Here is a 20,088-nt window from a genome sequence, read left to right on the forward strand (position 1 = left end):
AGATCATTCAACTAGGTTTACCATGCAAAGATGCTTTTTTGATGTTATGATCAGTTCTTTAATCTTTATACATTTCCATCTGTGACATGGTCCATATGATAACGGGTGTTGGACAGTACAGACAACAGGGAATTTGGGTCAATATTCACAATAAAAAATTCATAAATAAACCATAGAAAATGTACTAGACACTATGGGCTGGATTCCCGGACACCGATTGAGCCTAATCCTAAACTACAAAGCATCCTCATTGGATATTCTCATTTGAAAGTGTGATTTAGTCCAAGACTAGGCTTAATGTTTCCAGGAAACCGACCCAACATACTGTAGCATACACAGTCTATACGTTGAAAACAGCAATGTAACAAGACAGTGTAATACTTTTATTCATCTGTACAAATACTATTACACATTTCACGGGTATGACTTCATAATATATTTTTGGCTAATATTCAGAACAATTAATTCCCTTAAAGCATAACCTTTCCACACAGTTCATTTTACAAATCTCCTACCTGACCCACCTCATCATAAAGCCACCACATACAGCCTCTTGCGGCTGAGAAATAGTTTGACTGACACTGTTAAGCACCCCAGAAAACAACTAGGTTTCTCATTCCATTCTGAATAATTGAACATGCACGCACACGCACACACGCACACACACACACACACACACACACACACACACACACACACACACACACACACATACACATACACATACACATACACACACACACGCACGCAAGCACGCATGCACACACAAATACAGACACAGACACACACACAGACACACATACACACACACACACACACACACAAACACAAATGTTCGCATATGAATGGATGGTTTGTTGAGTAACATCTCTACACCCAGGAGTCAGGAGAGCCGGTGTACTGGTTGGCCCGTTGGGAAGGCCTTCGTGTGGTGGAGTAGAAGTCCACATAGTTAGTGGTGGATTTGAGTCTGTGAGATTGGGTGGCATATCTCTCTGTGGAGGTTGAGTGGACAGACTCATCCTGGTAAGGCTCCTCCTCCCCATAACCCTGTGGTGATGATAGGTACATTCCGTAGGTGTTGTAAGTCTTCCTATCCGGCTCGTCGTAGAACAGCTCTGTGTGCTGGTCAGAAAAGAAGTGTTATGAGACAAACACAGACCACAGACCATGTTTTTATTTTTTATTTTAAATAATTAGGGACTATGTTTTTCTGGTCTAACCTGGGATCTTCTGAAGTCCTCTCTTGATGGGGAGGAATAGGACCCGATAAAATATGGTGTTTGCTTTTCTGACCCTAGAACGAAAAAAAACACAACTTCTTGTGAACACAAATACACACACGCAGTATGCACAATGAACCAAAGTCATATACTTTACAGTATTGTACAAGACCGGTGTCCTCAGTTTGTACAACCAAAACGTTTCAAACAATATCCCCAAAAAAACGTGGAAGCTATCTCTCAATCCAAGATGGCCTCAGTTCTAGTGAGCTGTTGTTGTCATACATGTACTGTTGGGTCTGTTGATGAAAAGCCCCTGTGGGAGGCACCGGGTAGCGTGGTTTACCTGTATATTGTTGTTTATGTAAACTGTTGTCTCCGTAATACGTATCCAGTTGCATAGACGATTGCGTCCTCTGGTAATTTGAGCTGTGTCTTCTGATCCCCAACATTGCTGGTGAGGAAGTTGCACTGCCACCTAAAAAAAAAACAGAAACGCTACCGTAATATGATGCAGGGTATATACAGGAATCTTGAGGTTCATTTCAATACCTTTCTAAGACTTTTTAAAGACTGTGTCAATATTTTTCCAGACCTCCCCGCCACTTCGAGCTGTAACCGTTTACATCAGTGACACCTTTAACTTAACAGTTTTAGTTTGCAATAGACTAGACCACTATCATACAACAGAATTTCTTTGTTTTTTAATAAAACGAATAAATTCACGAACTTTTACTAAAGGTTTTTAGGACTCAAACTCTTTGGACAGTCTAATTCAGAAAAATACCTACAAAATTCAAGACCTCATAAAACCATGATAAGACTTTTTAATACTTATTAAGGGTCTTGATTTTCCCAAAATTTATTTATCAACTTTTAATACTTTTCAAAACACTGCGGATACCCTGCATACAATACTGCAATACTGCATTGTAAAAAAAATAAAAATAATAATCTCTTGGGAATTGGTGCCCATTTTTTTCTCTCATGCTGGTTGAGTGAGCTCACCTGATTGGATGACGGGGGACATCTGTAAGGTGCTGGTAGGCAGGGTTGGTTGAGACCTGTACCTGTCCCGCTCCAGCGTGGACACTGGGGTGATAAAATGGACGTGGTTCCACCCGTCCTACGAAATAGGACCACAGGCTATAAAAAAAACACCCTCATACCCAGACCAACAAGTGAAGTTACTGTATACTGGGTCGTTTAGATATCAATATTGTAAACAACTGTAGAAGACATTACTTTCTGGAGTTGCATTGCCACAGCAGAAGTTGGATTAAAGAATCTGTGAATCTGTTTCGAACTAGCCTCACATTTTGGCATTTAGCAGACGCCTTATTCCAAAGCCATTTACAACAAATACATTTGACTAAGTAAGTGAATCATCTATCCACCAATCACAGCAGGAAAATGTAATCTATGCACAGGCCAGGGGCCATTGGCAGTCGCCATGCTAGAAGAAAGAATATTATTATTATTTATTTTATTTTTTTCATTATTACACAGGAGAAACAGTAGAGGTAATAGATGTCTCAGGACGCCTCACCACCAATGCATCTCAATGTCATTATCAAAAGCCAACATGTCAAGTTAGCATACAGAGTAGACACAGTGGATTGTGGCTGTGGAGGGGGAGGGCTCACCTGTTTGTAGAGGGTGCGCAGGTCCCTGTACTGCCACAGTGTGTTCAGTACCTGAGCGGCCGCCTTCACCACCTTCATGGAATACCTGAGACAAGCAGCAGAGTCACACTTCTCTGAATCGGTAAAGTATGTTCTTTGTTTATATTGCAAACTATCCTACTGCAGGGCGCATTGCGGCAAACACACAGAAATAATAAGATCATAACGAAATTGGATCATCATGTTATTTTGATATAATTCAGAATTCGTGATTGCGATTGTGATGATATCATCGTTGTGACTTTGTCATTCAGAAGGCATTCCCGTACCCCTTTCCTCTGCCCTTGCTGATGTTGACCAGCTTCTCGATGCCGCCCGTGTCGGCCAGCGCCTTGGCGTTCTCCATGTTCCGGCTGGTGACCTCGTGCAGCGTGCAGCACACAGACGCCACCGTCTCATCTGACAGCAGGGAGGGGCTTCCCCCGGGGAGGCGGTTCACCAGGTCCCTCATGGCGTACTTCCCTGTGTGGCCGTAAGGTGAACATTATGCTGAACATTATGCACACACACACGCTCGCTCGCGCACGCACACACACACACACACACACACACACACACACACGTGTATGCTCACTCTCGCACGCACACACACACACACACACACACACAGTGATTGTGTGTGTGTGTGTGTGTGTGTGTGTGTATGTGCATGCGTGCGTGCGCGAGCGAGCGTGCACGTGTGTGTGTGTGTGTGTGTGCATAATGTTGGTGGGCAATAAGGTGGGCACCCAGAGAAAAACAGCACCCAGACAGGTGTGAGTGAGTGACAGTGTCTGTCTGACCTATCAGCTCCTTGTTCCTGCTGTCCAGAGCCATGTTCCTCAGGGCCGTGGCCACGGAGCAGACCACCCGGTCGTTGTCCATCCTCAGCAGCTCCACCAGGATGGGCAGCCCCTTCTCCTTACGCACCGCCGCCCGGATGTAGGACGCAAACTGCCGTCACGAACAGGAACACGCGTAATACACACACGGGTACGTACATGGGTACATAGTATACATGGGTACAAACACACACACACACACACACACACACAAACACACACACAAGGAGAAAGAATACCGGTGAGATTGAAAAAAGAGGCCGAAATGTGCTACAAAGTAACTCATTACAGATTGATAGTAACACCGAACATTCAGCAGGAGAGGAGAGGGATATGTGAACCGTCGACAGGGGGTTGGGGAGACCTCGTCAACAACGCTAATCTCACATCACGTCATTGGGTGAGCAGCACCAGCGGCCCTCCTCCTCCTCCTCGCGGTGTAGTAAGTAAGTAAGTAAGTAAGTAATGTTTATTTACATAGCACATTTTACAACGACAAACAGTCGCCCAAAGTGCTTAACAGAAAACACTAGTAAAAGAGAAAACAACAGATAAAATACACTAAAAACAAGGTGCAATACAAATACAAGTGCAGAAATAAAAGTACAAGTACAAAGTGCAGTCGGGAGTACAAAGAAAAAGAGTACAAGTACAAAGTTTGACAGTCGGGAGGCAGGCTCACCTCAGGTCAAAGGCCAGGGAGAAAATATGTGTTTTAGCTCATTTTTTAAAAGCCTCGATGCTCTGGGCAGATCTGACGTGGAGGCTATTCCAGAGACTAGGGGCTGCTTTAGAGAAGGCTCTATCCCCTTTTATTTATTTTTTTTGAAATTTTCTTTTTATTGTCAATGGTCATTGGTTACAACATATCACAATCAACTCAGTTCCTATGACCAAAGTCTTTTTTTCTTTTTTATATTAAGTAAAGTAAAGACAAGACAAAACGAAAACAAAAACAAACAAAGAAAAACGAAAAACAATAGCGAGTGAACTTTGGGAGCTTTCATCTTACATATGATAGATTAGAATAGAAAATGATTCAAGAAAATAAACACAATTACATCACCCTCTCATGTTCTTTTAACAATTCAACAGAAATCTGACCTTACAGGTTTAACATATCCAGTCCATTTCGTCCAGATCCGCTAGAATTTCTCTACCTGAATTCTAAGGGAGTATGACATATTTTCCATTACATATATATCATGAATTATATCTATCCATTCATCCACTGTGGGTACGTCTGGCTTTAACCATTTTCTTGTGATAGCCTTTTTACTTGCTACCAGAAGTATCAATATCAATTTTCTGTCGTTATTGTCCCAATTTTCGAATGAGATGTTTCCCAGGTATAAGGTGTCACATTTGAAGGGGATGTTAATTTCAAAAATAGCTTCCAGATTATTGTGTATCTCCCGCCAAAATGGGACTAGATTTGGGCATTCCCAGAATACATGGTAGTGATTGGCTTCATTCAGTCCACAGGATCTCCAACACGCTACACCCGTCCCCTGGTGTCGTTTTTGTAGGGGGGTGATAAAAAACCTTCTAAGGTTTTTCCAACTAAATTCTCGCCACGTATTTGAGCATGTCGTTTCCCATTGTAGTTTACATAATCTGTCCCAATCCTTCCCAGAAATAGTAAAATTACCCTCTTTCTCCCATTTCTCTTTAATATTGTATTGACTGTTTTGAGATTGATCTGGCGGAAGCCATTGTATAGTCTAGATACCACCTTGTTGCATATCAATGATTTGCTTGCTGATGTAAATACTTCCATAATTCCTGTTACCCCCTCTTCTGATACTCCCCCTAAATTCTGATTGAAATGGTGTCGGACCTGGAGATACCTATAGAAATCATTTTGTTCCAAACCCCCTTTTGTTTTGAGTCTGGTCCTAGGGACCTCCAGTAGCAGTTGGTCAGCTGACCTAAGGGCTCTGGATGGAGTATGGTGGCGCAATAGGTCAGCCAAGTACGGGGGTGCCTGCCCGTTAAGTGCTTTAAAAACAATCCAAAATAATTTAAAATCGATACTGAAGTGGATGGGGAGCCAGTGGAGTGAAGCCAGAATTGGAGTTATGTGGTCACGCGGTGCTGGAGACCCACCTTCAGGTTGCCGGCGGAGAGGTTCTGAAGAGACCCGGCGGAGCCCTCCAAGGTGGCGGGGTTGGAGCTCTCGGCCAGCAGGCTCAGGTAGGGCTTTACCACGGCAGGGTGCCACAGCATCTCCGCCCCGCCTCCCTGAGACTTGGAGAAGCCCGGGATAGGCCCCACTCCGTCCCACTGCCGACACGCAACGTACAGTGAGGAGTGAGGAGGAGAGAGTTGGTTCAGGTGAAACGATTCCGATTCAGTTCACAATCACAGTCTTCCCTACATCAGTTGGCGCAGATCTACAAGTCGGATGGTGCGATTTGTAACTTTCTTTGCTTTTCTACAGTGTGGATGTGTGTGTGTGTGTGTGTGTGAGCATACTGTAGAAGCGTTTACAGACAAAAAAAAAACAAAAAAAAAAACAGTCCTTATCTAGCACCTCTAGCGTTCTGGTTCCTGAGGTTTGCGCTCCTCCTACCTTGTCGTCGATCCACGGCCTCTTCTTCTTCTTCCTCTTCTTCCCCCAGCAGAGGTAGTCATAGTCCTTGCTGGGAGAGCCGTAGCCCAGCAGGGAGTCCACCTCCTGGGGCCCGCCCAGCAGACGAGAGGAGGGCAGCTCGATCTCCAGGCGGTAGGAGAGGTTCCTCAGAGTGCACACGCAGTTCTCCACGATCTGGAGGGGAACCGTTTCAAACACGCGCACACGCACACACACACAACATGCACGCAGGTACACACAATACACACACACACACACAACATGCACATATGCACGCACAATGCACACAAAGGCACACACACACACACGCACACACACAACATGCACGCAGGTACACACACACACACACACACACACACACACACACACACACACACACCAAAGCATAAGCTCACACACCCATACCAGCTTACAAAGAGAAAAAAACTCACCCAAATATCAAAATGACCTCATACTCTAGTTTGTGTCATCTATGAAAACATTTTTCAACTTCCATTTAATAGCATTTCATTTAATAGCATTTCATTTAATAACATTTTGAGCACACTTTGGTGGACAGTTGCGGCCGTACAGCCTACCCATCTAGCCGGTCTATCATAAGACCTGGTCTGAGTGGGGATGTGGGCCCACCTTGCTGTCGAAGTCGGAGGTGCTGACACAGGCTTTGATGACGTGGAGCATCGAGTCCACCAGACCTTCACAGCAGCGCAGCTGACTCCTGGCCTCCTCTCCTGCCGAACTCAGGTTCCTGTACAGCCACATAGTCACATAGTCACAGAGTCCACAGGTCAACAATAATACTCAATACAATACACACACATACTGATTAAACAGCCGCACGCACACACGCACGCACACACACACTGCCGACCACAAATGTTGTTATAATTCCACAGTGAATGTAGAATGCTGCTACACATTTCAAATACACTCCACTTCAGTTCACATTAGTCTGTAGTGCATGACTTCATCCACAGGGTGTCTCCAGATACCTGAACTGTACTGCCTGGATACAGTACAGAAACCGCTCCTCCAATAGAGACCGCTGGTCATTCAAGACAGCAGACAAACGACTGTACACCATTTCCCTGACGACAATGCAAACATTCTCTTCATCCGTTTACATACAGAGGCGTTTGCTGGTGTAAACTGTTCATCAGTGTAACCCCTCTCTGGTGTGTTTTATGTCTCTGAAGTGACGTCTAACCCCTAGATGTTGATCCAGGGTCAGTTTGGTGAGTTTAACCATACATTAATTAACTGTTGTGGTCAGGATGTGGGCTGAGTATGCTGATCATAAAAAAAAGAATACAAATCGTTTGCATTTATCGATACGCAAAGACCTCACGTTGTATGGGGGGAGAACTCAGCTCATCACTACCTTGTGTACTGTGCAGTAGCACCCACCTGGGGGAGGCCACAGCAGCCATTATGCACCAGAAAGCTCAGCACCCACCAGCCGTCAGTGGTGAGGTGTGGAGGAGAGAATCACATCGTGCTAGAAACACCGTCCTAGATCTGAGCGTTCTCTTACGACAGATAACTGGACGGAAAGCAATAGGCGGCGGATTTGGTTCGCTGATGGGATGGCACTCTTATCTCCACAGATGGGGAAAACATTTTTTCCATCAAGAACCATCAAGAACCGTTCCACAACGGATAAGACAGGTGGTCTTGACGTTAAGATGACGATGACGACGACAATGAGATCTTGGGAAAGGACGAGAATCGGTCTTACACACGACGATTCTCACCTCAGACAGCCGGTGGTGTTACGTAAGAGGAGGGAGGAGTGGAACTTGAGCTTGAGCTCGTCGCGGTAGGCCCCGCTGCTCCAGCCCGAGTGGGGGATGACCACCGTGTTGGTCAGGGTGGTCAGAGCGTCCCGGATGATGGTCATCTTGACCGCGTCGCAGGAGGACAGGTTCCACAGCACGCCTGGCCGGACATGGAGGGACGGAGGGAGAAGAAGACGGATGGCTGGTAAGAGGTTGCTGCTATTAGCCTATCCTATCACCCCTCGTCTAGGCTACGCAGAACACATTAGAAACGTAAGTCAAACAGACAGATGTTAAATGAGGCAGAGAAAACAGGTCGATGTTGAGAGAGGTGGAGAGAACACACAGATGTTGAGAGAGGTAGAGAACACACAGATGTTGAGAGAGGTAGAGAACACACAGATCGATGTTAAGAGGGGTAGAGAGAACAGACAGTGAAGAGAGGTAGACAAAGAACGTATATACAGGGAGAGTGACAAGCAGATAGAAAGTAAGACAGGGACACAGGCAGACAAAGAAACAGGCATATAAAACAGAAAGATCGACCAACAGGACATATTAAGGCCGCCAGCCAGCCAGTCAGCCAGCCAGTCAGCCAGCCAGCCAGTCAGTCAGCCACCCACCCAGCCAAGCCATCCAGCCGACGGCCAGAGACACAAACAGACACAAAGAGACACACCGGTGACCAGCTCCCTGACTTCGTTGTCAGCGGTCTTCCTCAGCAGTCGGAGCAGAGCGGGGACGCCCCCAGAGTTCCTCAGGGCCACCTTGTTGTCGTCGGTGGCCTTCCCGTAGACCAGGTTCCTGAGAGCCCCACAGGCACAACGCTGCACCTCCACAGCCTTGTGGTCCAGCAGGTCTACCAGGTGCTGGATGCCTCCCAGGTGACACACCTGCAAGGGGAGGGAGGGGAAGGACAGGGTCACAGGGTCACAGGGTCACACACCCACCTGATGTTGACCGGAACCAGCTTGTGGTGTTTTTATTCACTTCATTGACACTAAGATGTTTTGCAGTTGTTTGTTCCTTGTGTTCACACAGAGTTGGGGAAAAAAGCCTTCAAATACGCTGTCCCCTCTGCTTGGAACACCCTCCAGAAAGACTTAAACCTGGCAAAACTGATCTCCTACGATGCCTTCAGTGGAATCTTGAAGGACCTTGAACGGGAAAGTACGAGAGAGTGTCTGTACTTAACGCAGCTACCTATGCATTCCTGATACTGCCTTATGTTCATTGTTATATACTGTATGTCTGAAACCTAAATGTATCTGTTTTTATATGCTGGTGCTTGGCCAGGTCTCTCTGGGAAAAGAGATTTTAAATCTCAATGAGTATTCACCTGGTTAAATAAAGGTATAATAAAAAAATAAAAATAAACAGAGCGCAACGAAAGCAAGCTAAGCTGAGCTGAGCTGAGCTGAGCTGAGCTGTACCAGGCTGGCCTAGTGACACGTTCACCTTCGCCACTGAAACAACGCTGGAAAGAACAAGGTGAAATATTGGAGGTGGCACAGTATGCACAGTATGGTTGGGGTGAGCCTGACTGATGACAGCTTCGTGTTTTGCCAAATGCCAAAATGGTTATGTCGCTAGCTTCACCTCACCAAGTGGAAAAACCTGTAGGTGTTCATGTTGTTGAACACGTTTGAACACGTTTTGAATCATCTTCACTGGTGTTTCAAAGTAGTGTATTCAAATCTCAGGGCTCAGGGACATACGGTAGCTGCGGGTGACGTAGGGAGGTGTGGAGCGGCCAGGTAGACGTTACCTCCACTTTGACAATGTTGTCTCCGTAACACAGGTGCTGGAGGTAGGCGGCGGCGTTGGCCTGCACCGAGGGGAAGTGATGCTGCAGCATGTGGATCACCTCCTGAAGCTCCGGGTCACGCCACGCAAACTCCCTGGAGAAGGAGGGAGGGAGAGAGAGAGTGGGAGAGAGAGAGGAGAGGAGGAGGGAGACATAGTTGAATGGAGGAAGAGAGATAAAGACAAAAACTACTCCTGCTGCAGCTTGAACTCTCGCAGTGCAGCCAATTAGTGTGTGTGTGTGTGTGTGTGTGTGTGTGTGTGTGTGCGTGTGTACCTGGGGTCTTTGTGCATGCTGTCGATGGAGGGAGATCTGGTGTAGGACAGCTCAGTGGGCCCCTGCTGGGAGACCCTGTAAGGGTCCACGTACAAGCCTGTGGAGTTTAGCCCATAGCTGCTTCTTTGGTACGCCAGGGTGCTGCAATGGCTTGTGGTCCTCTGAAGACTCCCCACACCTGGTGGGAAGGTAAATAAATAATAACTTTCTCAGGACGACACACACTGGGAGTCTAGGACATTCCAAACCAGCAGGAGAAAGAGATAGAGAGATAAAGCAGGGAATCACCGTTACTGATACTGGTATCGAGGAATCGGGTATCTTAGCAATGCCCAGATACCCCAAACCGATACTAAAACACATTTTGCTCACCGATTTACCTGAAAGCAGTAGCCTACAAAAAAAATATATATGTGTTTTTAGTGTTTTTAGCTGGCAAGATAGCTAGCAACGATTAGCGATTATGCTCACATGAACACATTCCTAAGCGTTCTATACTTGTAACAGTATTGTGTAGCGTGCTAGCAAGAGGTGGTGAAATACATTGAGAGAGTGTTTATTTAAAAATATTGCTCTATATTTATGGAGCTGTCCAACCCCTCCGTCAATTTGATTGGTTTCTTGGCCAGAAGTCCTTTCCAAAAGTATGCGTATTGGTACTCGGTATTGGAAAGTACCCAAACTGAGTACTCGGTCAGAAAAAATGGTAAACAAAGACATAAAAAGAGATAATAATTTCTCCACTGACACTCCAGTCATGACTATGGCTCTATGAGGGATGTTGTTTGTGCCAGCTGGCCTCGAGTGCAGTACCTGTGGCTGCCCGGTAGCCGCCGTGGGTGGGGCTCTGGTACAGGGGGCTGTGGAAGGCTCTGTCGTCGTAGACGGGCGTGATGTGACAGTCAGGTGACATGGCGGCCCTCAGCTCCTGGTCCAGCTGGCTGTGGTGGCTGGCGTAGGAGCTGTGCAGTCCTGGGTGGGCACACACACACACACACACACAGTTGGGTGTTTTTTGTCATTCTGTACATTCCACCACCCCCAGCGGATTAAACCTACTCCTAGACTAAAAACAAAACCCATCTTCAATGGCCAGCAGCACGATGCCTCAATCCCAAACGAATGGGAAAGATAGGCAATGTCTTATAGCATACCACACACACACACCAACAATCCCAATACAGCGAAGGCGTATTATGAACAAGTGGCTTATACAACAGGGCTATCTGGGTCACGAGGACCGGCTAAGTGCTTGGATACAGGAAGGACCAACACATCCATGTCACATGCAGCAGTATCATACCAGCAGTATCATACCAGCAATACCGAGGAGCTTGGATGCGGTATTGGACTGAGGAAAGAATCCAAAAAAGCAACGGACCGTTACAACACAGCCGCATCCCCTCTGGGGGAAAGACAGGAAGACTTAGCACATTCATTATGCTCAAAAGAGGTTCTGTCTGCAATATGGTCCTCCCGACAGTAAATGTGTTGTATCTTGTGTTATCAGTTGTGTTGTGCATGCATTTGCATTTGCATTTGTATGTGCACTGCATTTCGTTGACAATAAAGTTGAATCTAATCTAATCTAATCGTACAGACTCAATGTGAGATGCGAGACCCAAGGGATTTACAATCAAATACACCACTTTGTAAAAGTCCAAGAAAAAACAATACAAAGGCAGCCTTTTTGAATAACAATGTTATTAGTTAACTCTGAAATAAATAAAATAAAGAAATGCTACAGATCAACACTTCATTATTCTTTTGTAACAGAAAATAATCACTTTCAACCCAGCCCGATCCACTTCAGACAACGTTGATGATGTCTATCATGGCTTTGCATTGTGCTTACGGTAGTTATGTCATGTGATTGATCTAAAAGGCTGTGTCTGTTTGTTGTCTGTTTGTTGTCTGTTTTCTGTTTGTTTTCTGTTTGTTTTCTGTTTTCTGTTTGTTGTCTGTTTGTTGTCTGTTTGTTGTCTGTCTGTTTGTTGTCTGTTTGTTGTCAGTTTGTTTTCTGTTTGTTGCCTGTTTGTTGTCTATTTGTTGTCTGTTTGTTGTCTGTTTGTTGTCTGTTTGTGAGCCTCTCCTCTGTAGGGAATGAACAGGGAAAGGAGAACGCAACCCCATTTTCTCCTATTTGTCTGTCAGAGGTTTTAGAGTGCTGTGAAATGTCATCATGATCTCAAAACTAAAAAAACAGAGCTGTGAAGGTGCAGGTGAATGGAATAACAACCTGCCAGTAACCAAACAACAAACAACAACTATTCTGAGCTTGAGAATTGCAAGAAAAAAGTCCATTAACAGCACAGACTTTTGGAGGGAGACATAACAATTAGGGCTCGGTATTGGCAAAGACCTCACGATATCACAATGTCACAATGAGATACAACATATGGTGACGCATTGTGATACTCTACAGTACATATATTTATATTATTATATTTATATTTAGTATGTATATATATATATATATATACATTTTTTACATCTATTTTATTCAGCCTACGGCAATGTGTGTACAACCGTGATAGTCTGGACAGTGCATTATTGATACAACTCAATAGCTATACGGAACACATTTCATAAAGTGGGTTTGTGTGTGTGTGTGTGTGTGTGTTTGACAGACCCTGACCTGTGAGGCTGTCTGGGCGAGGCAGGGCGGTCCTCTCGTAGAGGCCGTAGGTCTCGTGGCCGTAGGGGAGTGGCTGTGTCTGGCGAGGCAGCGTAGAGCCGTAGTGCTGCTGGGGCACCGCGACCATACAGGAGCGCAGGGGCGACGCTGGCAGCCCCCTCCCCTCCGCCAGAGACAGAGAGGACCCCAGGCGGCCTGAGCCGCCGCCGCCCCCCATCGCCTGGCACGGAGGCGACGTGGCGTGGGAGGCGCTGCCCGGGCGGGAGCTGCTGCGGGGGGGGGGGCCGTTGGAGGGGGAGCCGGCACGGGACTGGGAGGAGGCGGGGGCGGGGGGGGGCAGAGGGGGGGGGGAGGTGGAGGAGGAGGAGGAAGGGGGCATGCTGGTCCCGGGGAAAACGCTGGCCAGGGGGCGGGGCTCGGAGAGGATGGGCGAGCCGTAGGCGCTGCCACCCTGGGAAGTGCGCAGGGAGACGCGAGAGGGGGACACGGGCCCCCCCGCCCCCCCCGGGGCCGCGCACGCCGCCGGGGACTGGCTCCGGGAGGGTAAGGAGCCTATCCTCCGCATCACCCGGCCTGACGCCGAGGCCTGGCCCTCTGCCCTCGGACTCCTGGAGAGGCTGGGGCTAGCGCCGGCCCTGGGCCCCGGGCTGGAGAGCTGTGGCCGCGGCTCCGAGCGCACCACGTTCTGACTGCTGTAGTAGCCCACGCTACTGTCCTGGTACCCACTGTCCGAGTAGGAAGTCATATGGAGCGAATGACCCCCAGACCCTGTGAGGGGGGTAAAGGGCAGGAGACAGGGAAAGGGGGGGAGGAGACAGGGAAGGGGGGGAGACAGGGAAGGAGGGGAGGAGACAGGGAAGGAGGGGAGGAGACAGGGAAGGGGAGGAGACAGGGAAGGAGGGGGAGGAGACAGGGAAGGAGGGGAGGAGACAGGGAAGGAGGGGAGGAGACAGGGAAGGAGGGGGAGGAGACAGGGAAGGAGGGGAGGAGACAGGGAAGGAGGGGAGGAGACAGGGAAGGAGGGGAGGAGACAGGGAAGGAGGGGAGGAGACAGGGAAGGAGGGGGAGGAGACAGGGAAGGAGGGGAGGAGACAGGGAAGGAGGGGGAGGAGACAGGGAAGGAGGGGAGGAGACAGGGAAGGAGGGGAGGAGACAGGGAAGGAGGGGGAGGAGACAGGGAAGGAGGGGAGGAGACAGGGAAGGAGGGGAGGAGACAGGGAAGGAGGGGAGGAGACAGGGAAGGAGGGGGAGGAGACAGGGAAGGAGGGGAGGAGACAGGGAAGGAGGGGAGGAGACAGGGAAGGAGGGGAGGAGACAGGGAAGGAGGGGGAGGAGACAGGGAAGGAGGGGAGGAGACAGGGAAGGAGGGGGAGGAGACAGGGAAGGAGGGGAGGAGACAGGGAAGGAGGGGGAGGAGACAGGGAAGGAGGGGAGGAGACAGGGAAGGAGGGGAGGAGACAGGGAAGGAGGGGAGGAGACAGGGAAGGGGAGGAGACAGGGAAGGAGGGGAGGAGACAGGGAAGGAGGGGAGGAGACAGGGAAGGAGGGGAGGAGACAGGGAAGGAGGGGAGGAGACAGGGAAGGGGGGGAGGAGACAGGGAAGGAGGGGGAGGAGACAGGGAAGGAGGGGGAGGAGACAGGGAAGGAGGGGAGGAGACAGGGAAGGAGGGGAGGAGACAGGGAAGGAGGGGAGGAGACAGGGAAGGAGGGGAGGAGACAGGGAAGGAGGGGGAGGAGACAGGGAAGGAGGGGAGGAGACAGGGAAGGAGGGGAGGAGACAGGGAAGGAGGGGAGGAGACAGGGAAGGAGGGGAGGAGACAGGGAAGGAGGGGGAGGAGACAGGGAAGGAGGGGAGGAGACAGGGAAGGGGAGGAGACAGGGAAGGAGGGGAGGAGACAGGGAAGGAGGGGAGGAGACAGGGAAGGAGGGGAGGAGACAGGGAAGGAGGGGAGGAGACAGGGAAGGAGGGGGAGGAGACAGGGAAGGAGGGGAGGAGACAGGGAAGGAGGGGAGGAGACAGGGAAGGAGGGGAGGAGACGGGGAAGGAGGGGAGGAGACAGGGAAGGAGGGGAGGAGACAGGGAAGGAGGGGGAGGAGACAGGGAAGGAGGGGAGGAGACAGGGAAGGAGGGGAGGAGACAGGGAAGGAGGGGAGGAGACGGGGAAGGAGGGGAGGAGACAGGGAAGGAGGGGAGGAGACAGGGAAGGAGGGGAGGAGACAGGGAAGGAGGGGGAGGAGACAGGGAAGGAGGGGAGGAGACGGGGAAGGAGGGGAGGAGACAGGGAAGGAGGGGGAGGAGACAGGGAAGGAGGGGAGGAGACAGGGAAGGGGGGAGGGGACAGGGAAGGAGGGGAGGAGACAGGGAAGGGGGGAGGGGACCAGGAGAGGGAGGTAAAGGGTATTCAGGTGAGTTTCGGGAGGCAGAGGAAAGCAAATGTTTTTCATCATTTGGCTCAATATCCTGCTCATGTTTGAATCAATAGGGCTTCAGCGCTGTACAGTGACCATATAAGGAAATAGACAGACCCTCACTGTCATGCAGGGAGGCTCTCTCTGGCTCGGGGGGGTAGAGACCCTGTTGTCCATGTCTGAAAAGGCGAAGGGGGGACTGAGACCTCCCCATCCCACCAGGCTGGAGTTCTCCTGCTGCAGATGCATCTAACACACACACACACACACACAAAAGGAAAAGAAAAGAAAAGAAAATGGCGTCATGTACATTACAGACATTTCTGTTCCATTAAAAATGCTTCCTGGTTTGGCTCTTGGCAGTAGTCAATTAGCCCTGACAGTTTTTTAATTGCATGTTTTGCTACCTTAGATACTGTGTAGTCAGCATCATTATCGTCATACATTTTTGAAAAGCCACTTAATTACGCTGTCATCCACAGTTTGGCCGTCTATTACCGTCGGGGCCTGTTTTCCAGTCCTGTCCAGTAGTTGATATGTTTTAGAACTGAAGGACTTGTGCTACCTTGGACTACTCCTGTACTACTCCTCCCTAATTAATTTTTAGATTACTAAATCTAAATGTCTTTGTAGGACAATCTACTCTGTATACTGCAATTACACCTAGATTTCGGGCGGAGAAGCGGCGAACATGCAACGCCAGCGTCCTCTCTCGACCGGCATTTTTTGAAAAGTGATCATATTTACCTGCTGATATCCAGGCAAAGGACTTCTCTGACGAGCTAAAGGAGAGGAGAAGAGAGAGAGACAGAGAGAGAGAAAGAGAGAAAGAGAGAGAGAAAGATACATTGGCGGTTTCCAAACCTGGCACACACACAGCATCGTGAACAGATGACTGATATAAGAACCCACAGAATCATGCATCATTGATATAACCATGGAAAAGTGTGTTTCATATGAATAAAAGGTGTATGAAAAACCGCTTTGACTGCATTCAAACATTGCTGACAGGTACAGTAAGTATTCGATACATTCTGCATTCTTCCGATAGCACGTCCCACTTTATCTCGTATCTTATAATTCCTCGTTCACGCGTCAAGCCTTTTTCTTTTCTTCCTCCAGAGAAGCCAGCCCGCCTATTCAGATGCACTTTGTGCCATGCACCGATGAACAGCTATATGCAGTTAGTGAGTGGATGTGAGTGATTGGTGAGCCTAGATAAAGGCATTACTCAAGCTCCAGTGCAGGAGGGATGCTCATCACGGCAACAGGAGATGTGTTCTCAGTGTGCTGTGTGTGTGTGTGTGTGTGTGTGTGTGTGTACCTGCTACTGTCACCGCCTGGTGACTCGGCTCCCAGCATGCACCTCTCCAGCTGACTGGCCACTATCTGCCGCTCTTCTTCCAGTTCCCTGGTCAGCCGCTCAAACTGAAGCTCCTATGGCAACAGGGAAGGTAGAGGTAAACCAGGTATTTACATTACATTTACATGTTTGGCATTTAGCAGACGCCTTATTCCAAAGCGACTTACAATTAATACATTTGACTAAGCAAGTGAATCATCAATCCGCCAGTCGTAGCAGAAAGAGTAATCTAGCTCAGGCCCGGGGCCATTGGCAGTCTCCGTGATAGAAGGAAGAAAAAGAAATTAAGAAAAAGAGACAAAATACAGTTTTTTTTTGTATAGACACTGGAGAAACAGAGAAACTGTACAGGGGGGGCAGTAGAAGTATTGGGGGGGAACAGTAAAGGGGAAAAGCGGGTGTCTCAGGAGACGCAGTGCTGGGGGTAGTAGATGTCTCAGGAGGTACGCTCACGACTGTTCTGTTGGACATGCATTGAAACCAATTGGAATAAAGGAGAGAGAGAGGTTTTCTTTTACAGAGAAACTAGGCGATCAAGGCATTTACTTGTTAGGCTAACAGTACGCAACACCAAACAGGATGCATCCATTTGAATCCTGTTTTCCATCAAGCCGTTAAACACTTGATCATTTCACCGACATTGCAGATTTGTCAATGACATAGTCTTGGATATATTCATGTGCATCACACTCAATTCCAAGAAGTGAGGGAAGACTCCAAATGTGTCTACAAGCAACAATTTAATCGATTTTGACCTTCAGGAAAGAGTAGCCTTCACTTTTTTGGATTTCAATGATTGATCGTATGAGAGGATCCTCATCGTATGAGAGGAACCATGGGGGAAATCGGAGGACGGACTCATTGTAATGCTCGGAACGAAATGAGGTGTTTGATGCGATTCCTCTTCCGTTCCATGCATTACAATGAGCCTGTCCTCCGATGTCTACCTCCACCAACCTCTCCTGCTCCTCACATCTGGTATTTCAGCTAAACATTCAGCCTGCTCAACCTAACCTGTTCTAACTGTTGGAATGTGGAATGAGTGGATGTGTTCGAGGATGGACTAGAATGAAGTCGTGTTTTGGCGGATCTTAACACCAATCCCAGGCATTTTGAGATTTGGCAGGTGACTGTAGTGTTGGGAAGGTACGCAAATCTATTTATTCTTCCAAGTCTCTGTGTCAACATGAGGCCAGCTTTCTCTCCAGATGATAAAGACATGATCCAAACATGACTCTGACAAAAGAGGCTTTGTGGTATTTGGGTCAGCACTGCCCATGTCACGATAAGTGCATCTAAAGATGTTGGCATTTCATCTCAACAGGGCCATGTGTACCGTATATTAAAGTGACTATACAGTAAGCCTGTTATGTAAACAACTGAGGGGACATTGAGAGTGTACATAGGGTGAAACCATCTATGTTTCAATGCATGTCCGACAGAACAACACCAGTGGTGGTGTTCCCAGGTGGGATTTGAACTCATGACCTTCTGATCACCAGTCCAACTCACTACCCGCAAGGCCAGGACTACCCCTGTATGCCACTGTATTGACGGACACTGCCCTGTACGCCACTTGTGATGTTGAGACATTGCGAGTGGCACAGTCACCAGCGTTACTGCAGTGCCTCTCTGTATGGGGTCCTGCCAGTCCAATGCCAAGCAGTGCCAGCCTATGTCTTGTACCAGCTGTACACTGTTGTGGAAGGGATCACTGTCTGCTCATTGTCTGGGGTCACAAAGCCTCTCTTGTATGTCTAGTGACCCATGGAATTAGTGTGTGTTCTACCACATCACACATACACACACACACACACACACACACACACACACACACAAACAACAAAATAAATATGAGAGAACCCAAACCCTGACAGCTGTTAAACTGCGCATTAGGGACCTCAAATACGCGGATGAAGCCTGGCAGAGTGTTGTAACTGGACTGAGCCAGCCTTGCCACTCTGACATTAGCAGGCCCTGGCGGTTTAACTCCTCCTGATTAGGCTAGAGATAGACCATTCCAGGAAAACTAGTTGGACAGTCACAACAGCAGAAGAGGTATCCTTCATGTTGGAACCAAACATTCCACTCTAATAGAATGTAGCCTACAAAACTAGAATATCTGGTACTTTCTTGTTCTATCTTGTATCAGGTTTCAGCTATTTATGTAAATGTCACCTCTGCTGTCGATTTCACAAGACAAAAGTTTAACGGTTGGCTTTAGGAGTCACAAGTAAGAGAGTACTTCATTGTTGTCCGTGAACTTGTCCCAACAAAAAATCCAACCCGTCTCCATCAGATTGCTACACTGCATCATAGGTCTACTCATACAAGGCTGTATGATCTGAGATTTAAAAACATAATTATATATAGGCCTAATAATAATTCATGGTGATATAACCAAAGCCTCTTTCAAAGGTTAATGATCTAACAAAAATCTCTGATATTATTCATGACATGAAACATTGGCTGACACTGCAAAATCTGAGTTGAGATGGGAGAGAATGACAAGAAGGATAAGGGAAGAGGAGTGAGGAGGTATGGATAAGAGAAGAGGAGGAGGAGGTAGATGCTGTACCTGCTCTTTGACGGAGGCTAAGAGGTTGTTGGTGGTGGTGTTGGTGGTGGTGTTGGTGGTGGTGGAGGTGTCAGGCTCTAAGCTGTGTCCATTGGGTCCCTCTCTGGGTGGCAAGGGCCCAGCTTCCCCATCCCCTTCCTCCATCTCTCCCCGCTGCTCCGGAGCTGGCATGATGATGCTGAGTGAGTCCTGAATCCCTCTGCAGGAGTTATGCACACAGAGGGCTTGCATGGTCACACTACCCACAGCAATCACGCATTGCAGGCGCATGGGGAGAAGCTATTCTAACCACCTACATGTCAAGTCCATACAGATACACCACCAACGTGATGTGACAGACTGAGAGAGCCGGCCACTGCGTATTATTATATAGGCTGTCAATAGGAGCTGCGATAGACAGCCTTCAGATACATTTCACTGATGGGCTGAATGATCCATCTTACATTTTTAGAGACTTAAGAAGCCATAAGCCGAAACCACGTCTCTTAAAATGTCAGATGGATAATGGATAGCATTAGGTCACCATTGGTTCAGCTAGTTCAAATATAATAATATATTATAAAAATGTACGGACAGATAGCGGTACGATACACAGAGGGCAAAACCGACGACACTACTCACCGTTATAACAGGCGTGCATGATTAACATCACGAATTACACCGTGCATAGGTGAGCAAGGAGGTAGATATCAATAAATGGCATTTCATATGCAATAGTTGCTTACGAGGCACGAGCTGCAATATCTTACCAGCCAGATGTTGCTGTATTAATCAGGGGTAATATATCCTATAGGTCGGTTGGGAATCCATTTTCCATACGAGATATAAGCTACATTTTACAAACCGAATCATTTCGACGACAGAGAATGACATTGATGAAATGTCCGATCATTTTCACTACACAGCGTATCCTC

General features: G+C 47.9%; 1 protein-coding gene across 1 annotated transcript; it reads right to left on the bottom strand.

The window, feature by feature from the left end:
- Positions 1 to 870: 870 nt before the first annotated feature.
- LOC308153505 (plakophilin-4-like) lies at positions 871 to 19,318 on the bottom strand (the record flags this gene model as incomplete). Its single annotated transcript, XM_080526664.1, has 20 exons — positions 871 to 1,125; positions 1,224 to 1,297; positions 1,570 to 1,701; positions 2,232 to 2,349; positions 2,870 to 2,954; positions 3,178 to 3,370; positions 3,691 to 3,841; positions 5,839 to 6,015; positions 6,305 to 6,499; positions 6,956 to 7,073; positions 8,080 to 8,263; positions 8,783 to 8,996; positions 9,872 to 10,004; positions 10,187 to 10,364; positions 11,000 to 11,158; positions 12,825 to 13,592; positions 15,351 to 15,470; positions 15,981 to 16,015; positions 16,558 to 16,670; positions 19,175 to 19,318. The coding sequence occupies 20 exons, from the start codon at positions 19,316 to 19,318 to the stop codon at positions 871 to 873; spliced, it is 3,546 nt and encodes a 1,181-aa protein (XP_080382790.1).
- Between the last annotated feature and the right edge of the window lie 770 nt (positions 19,319 to 20,088).

Source organism: Nansenia antarctica (assembly GCF_963989245.1).
Source record: "Nansenia antarctica genome assembly, chromosome: 3".
NCBI lineage: Eukaryota > Metazoa > Chordata > Actinopteri > Argentiniformes > Microstomatidae > Nansenia > Nansenia antarctica.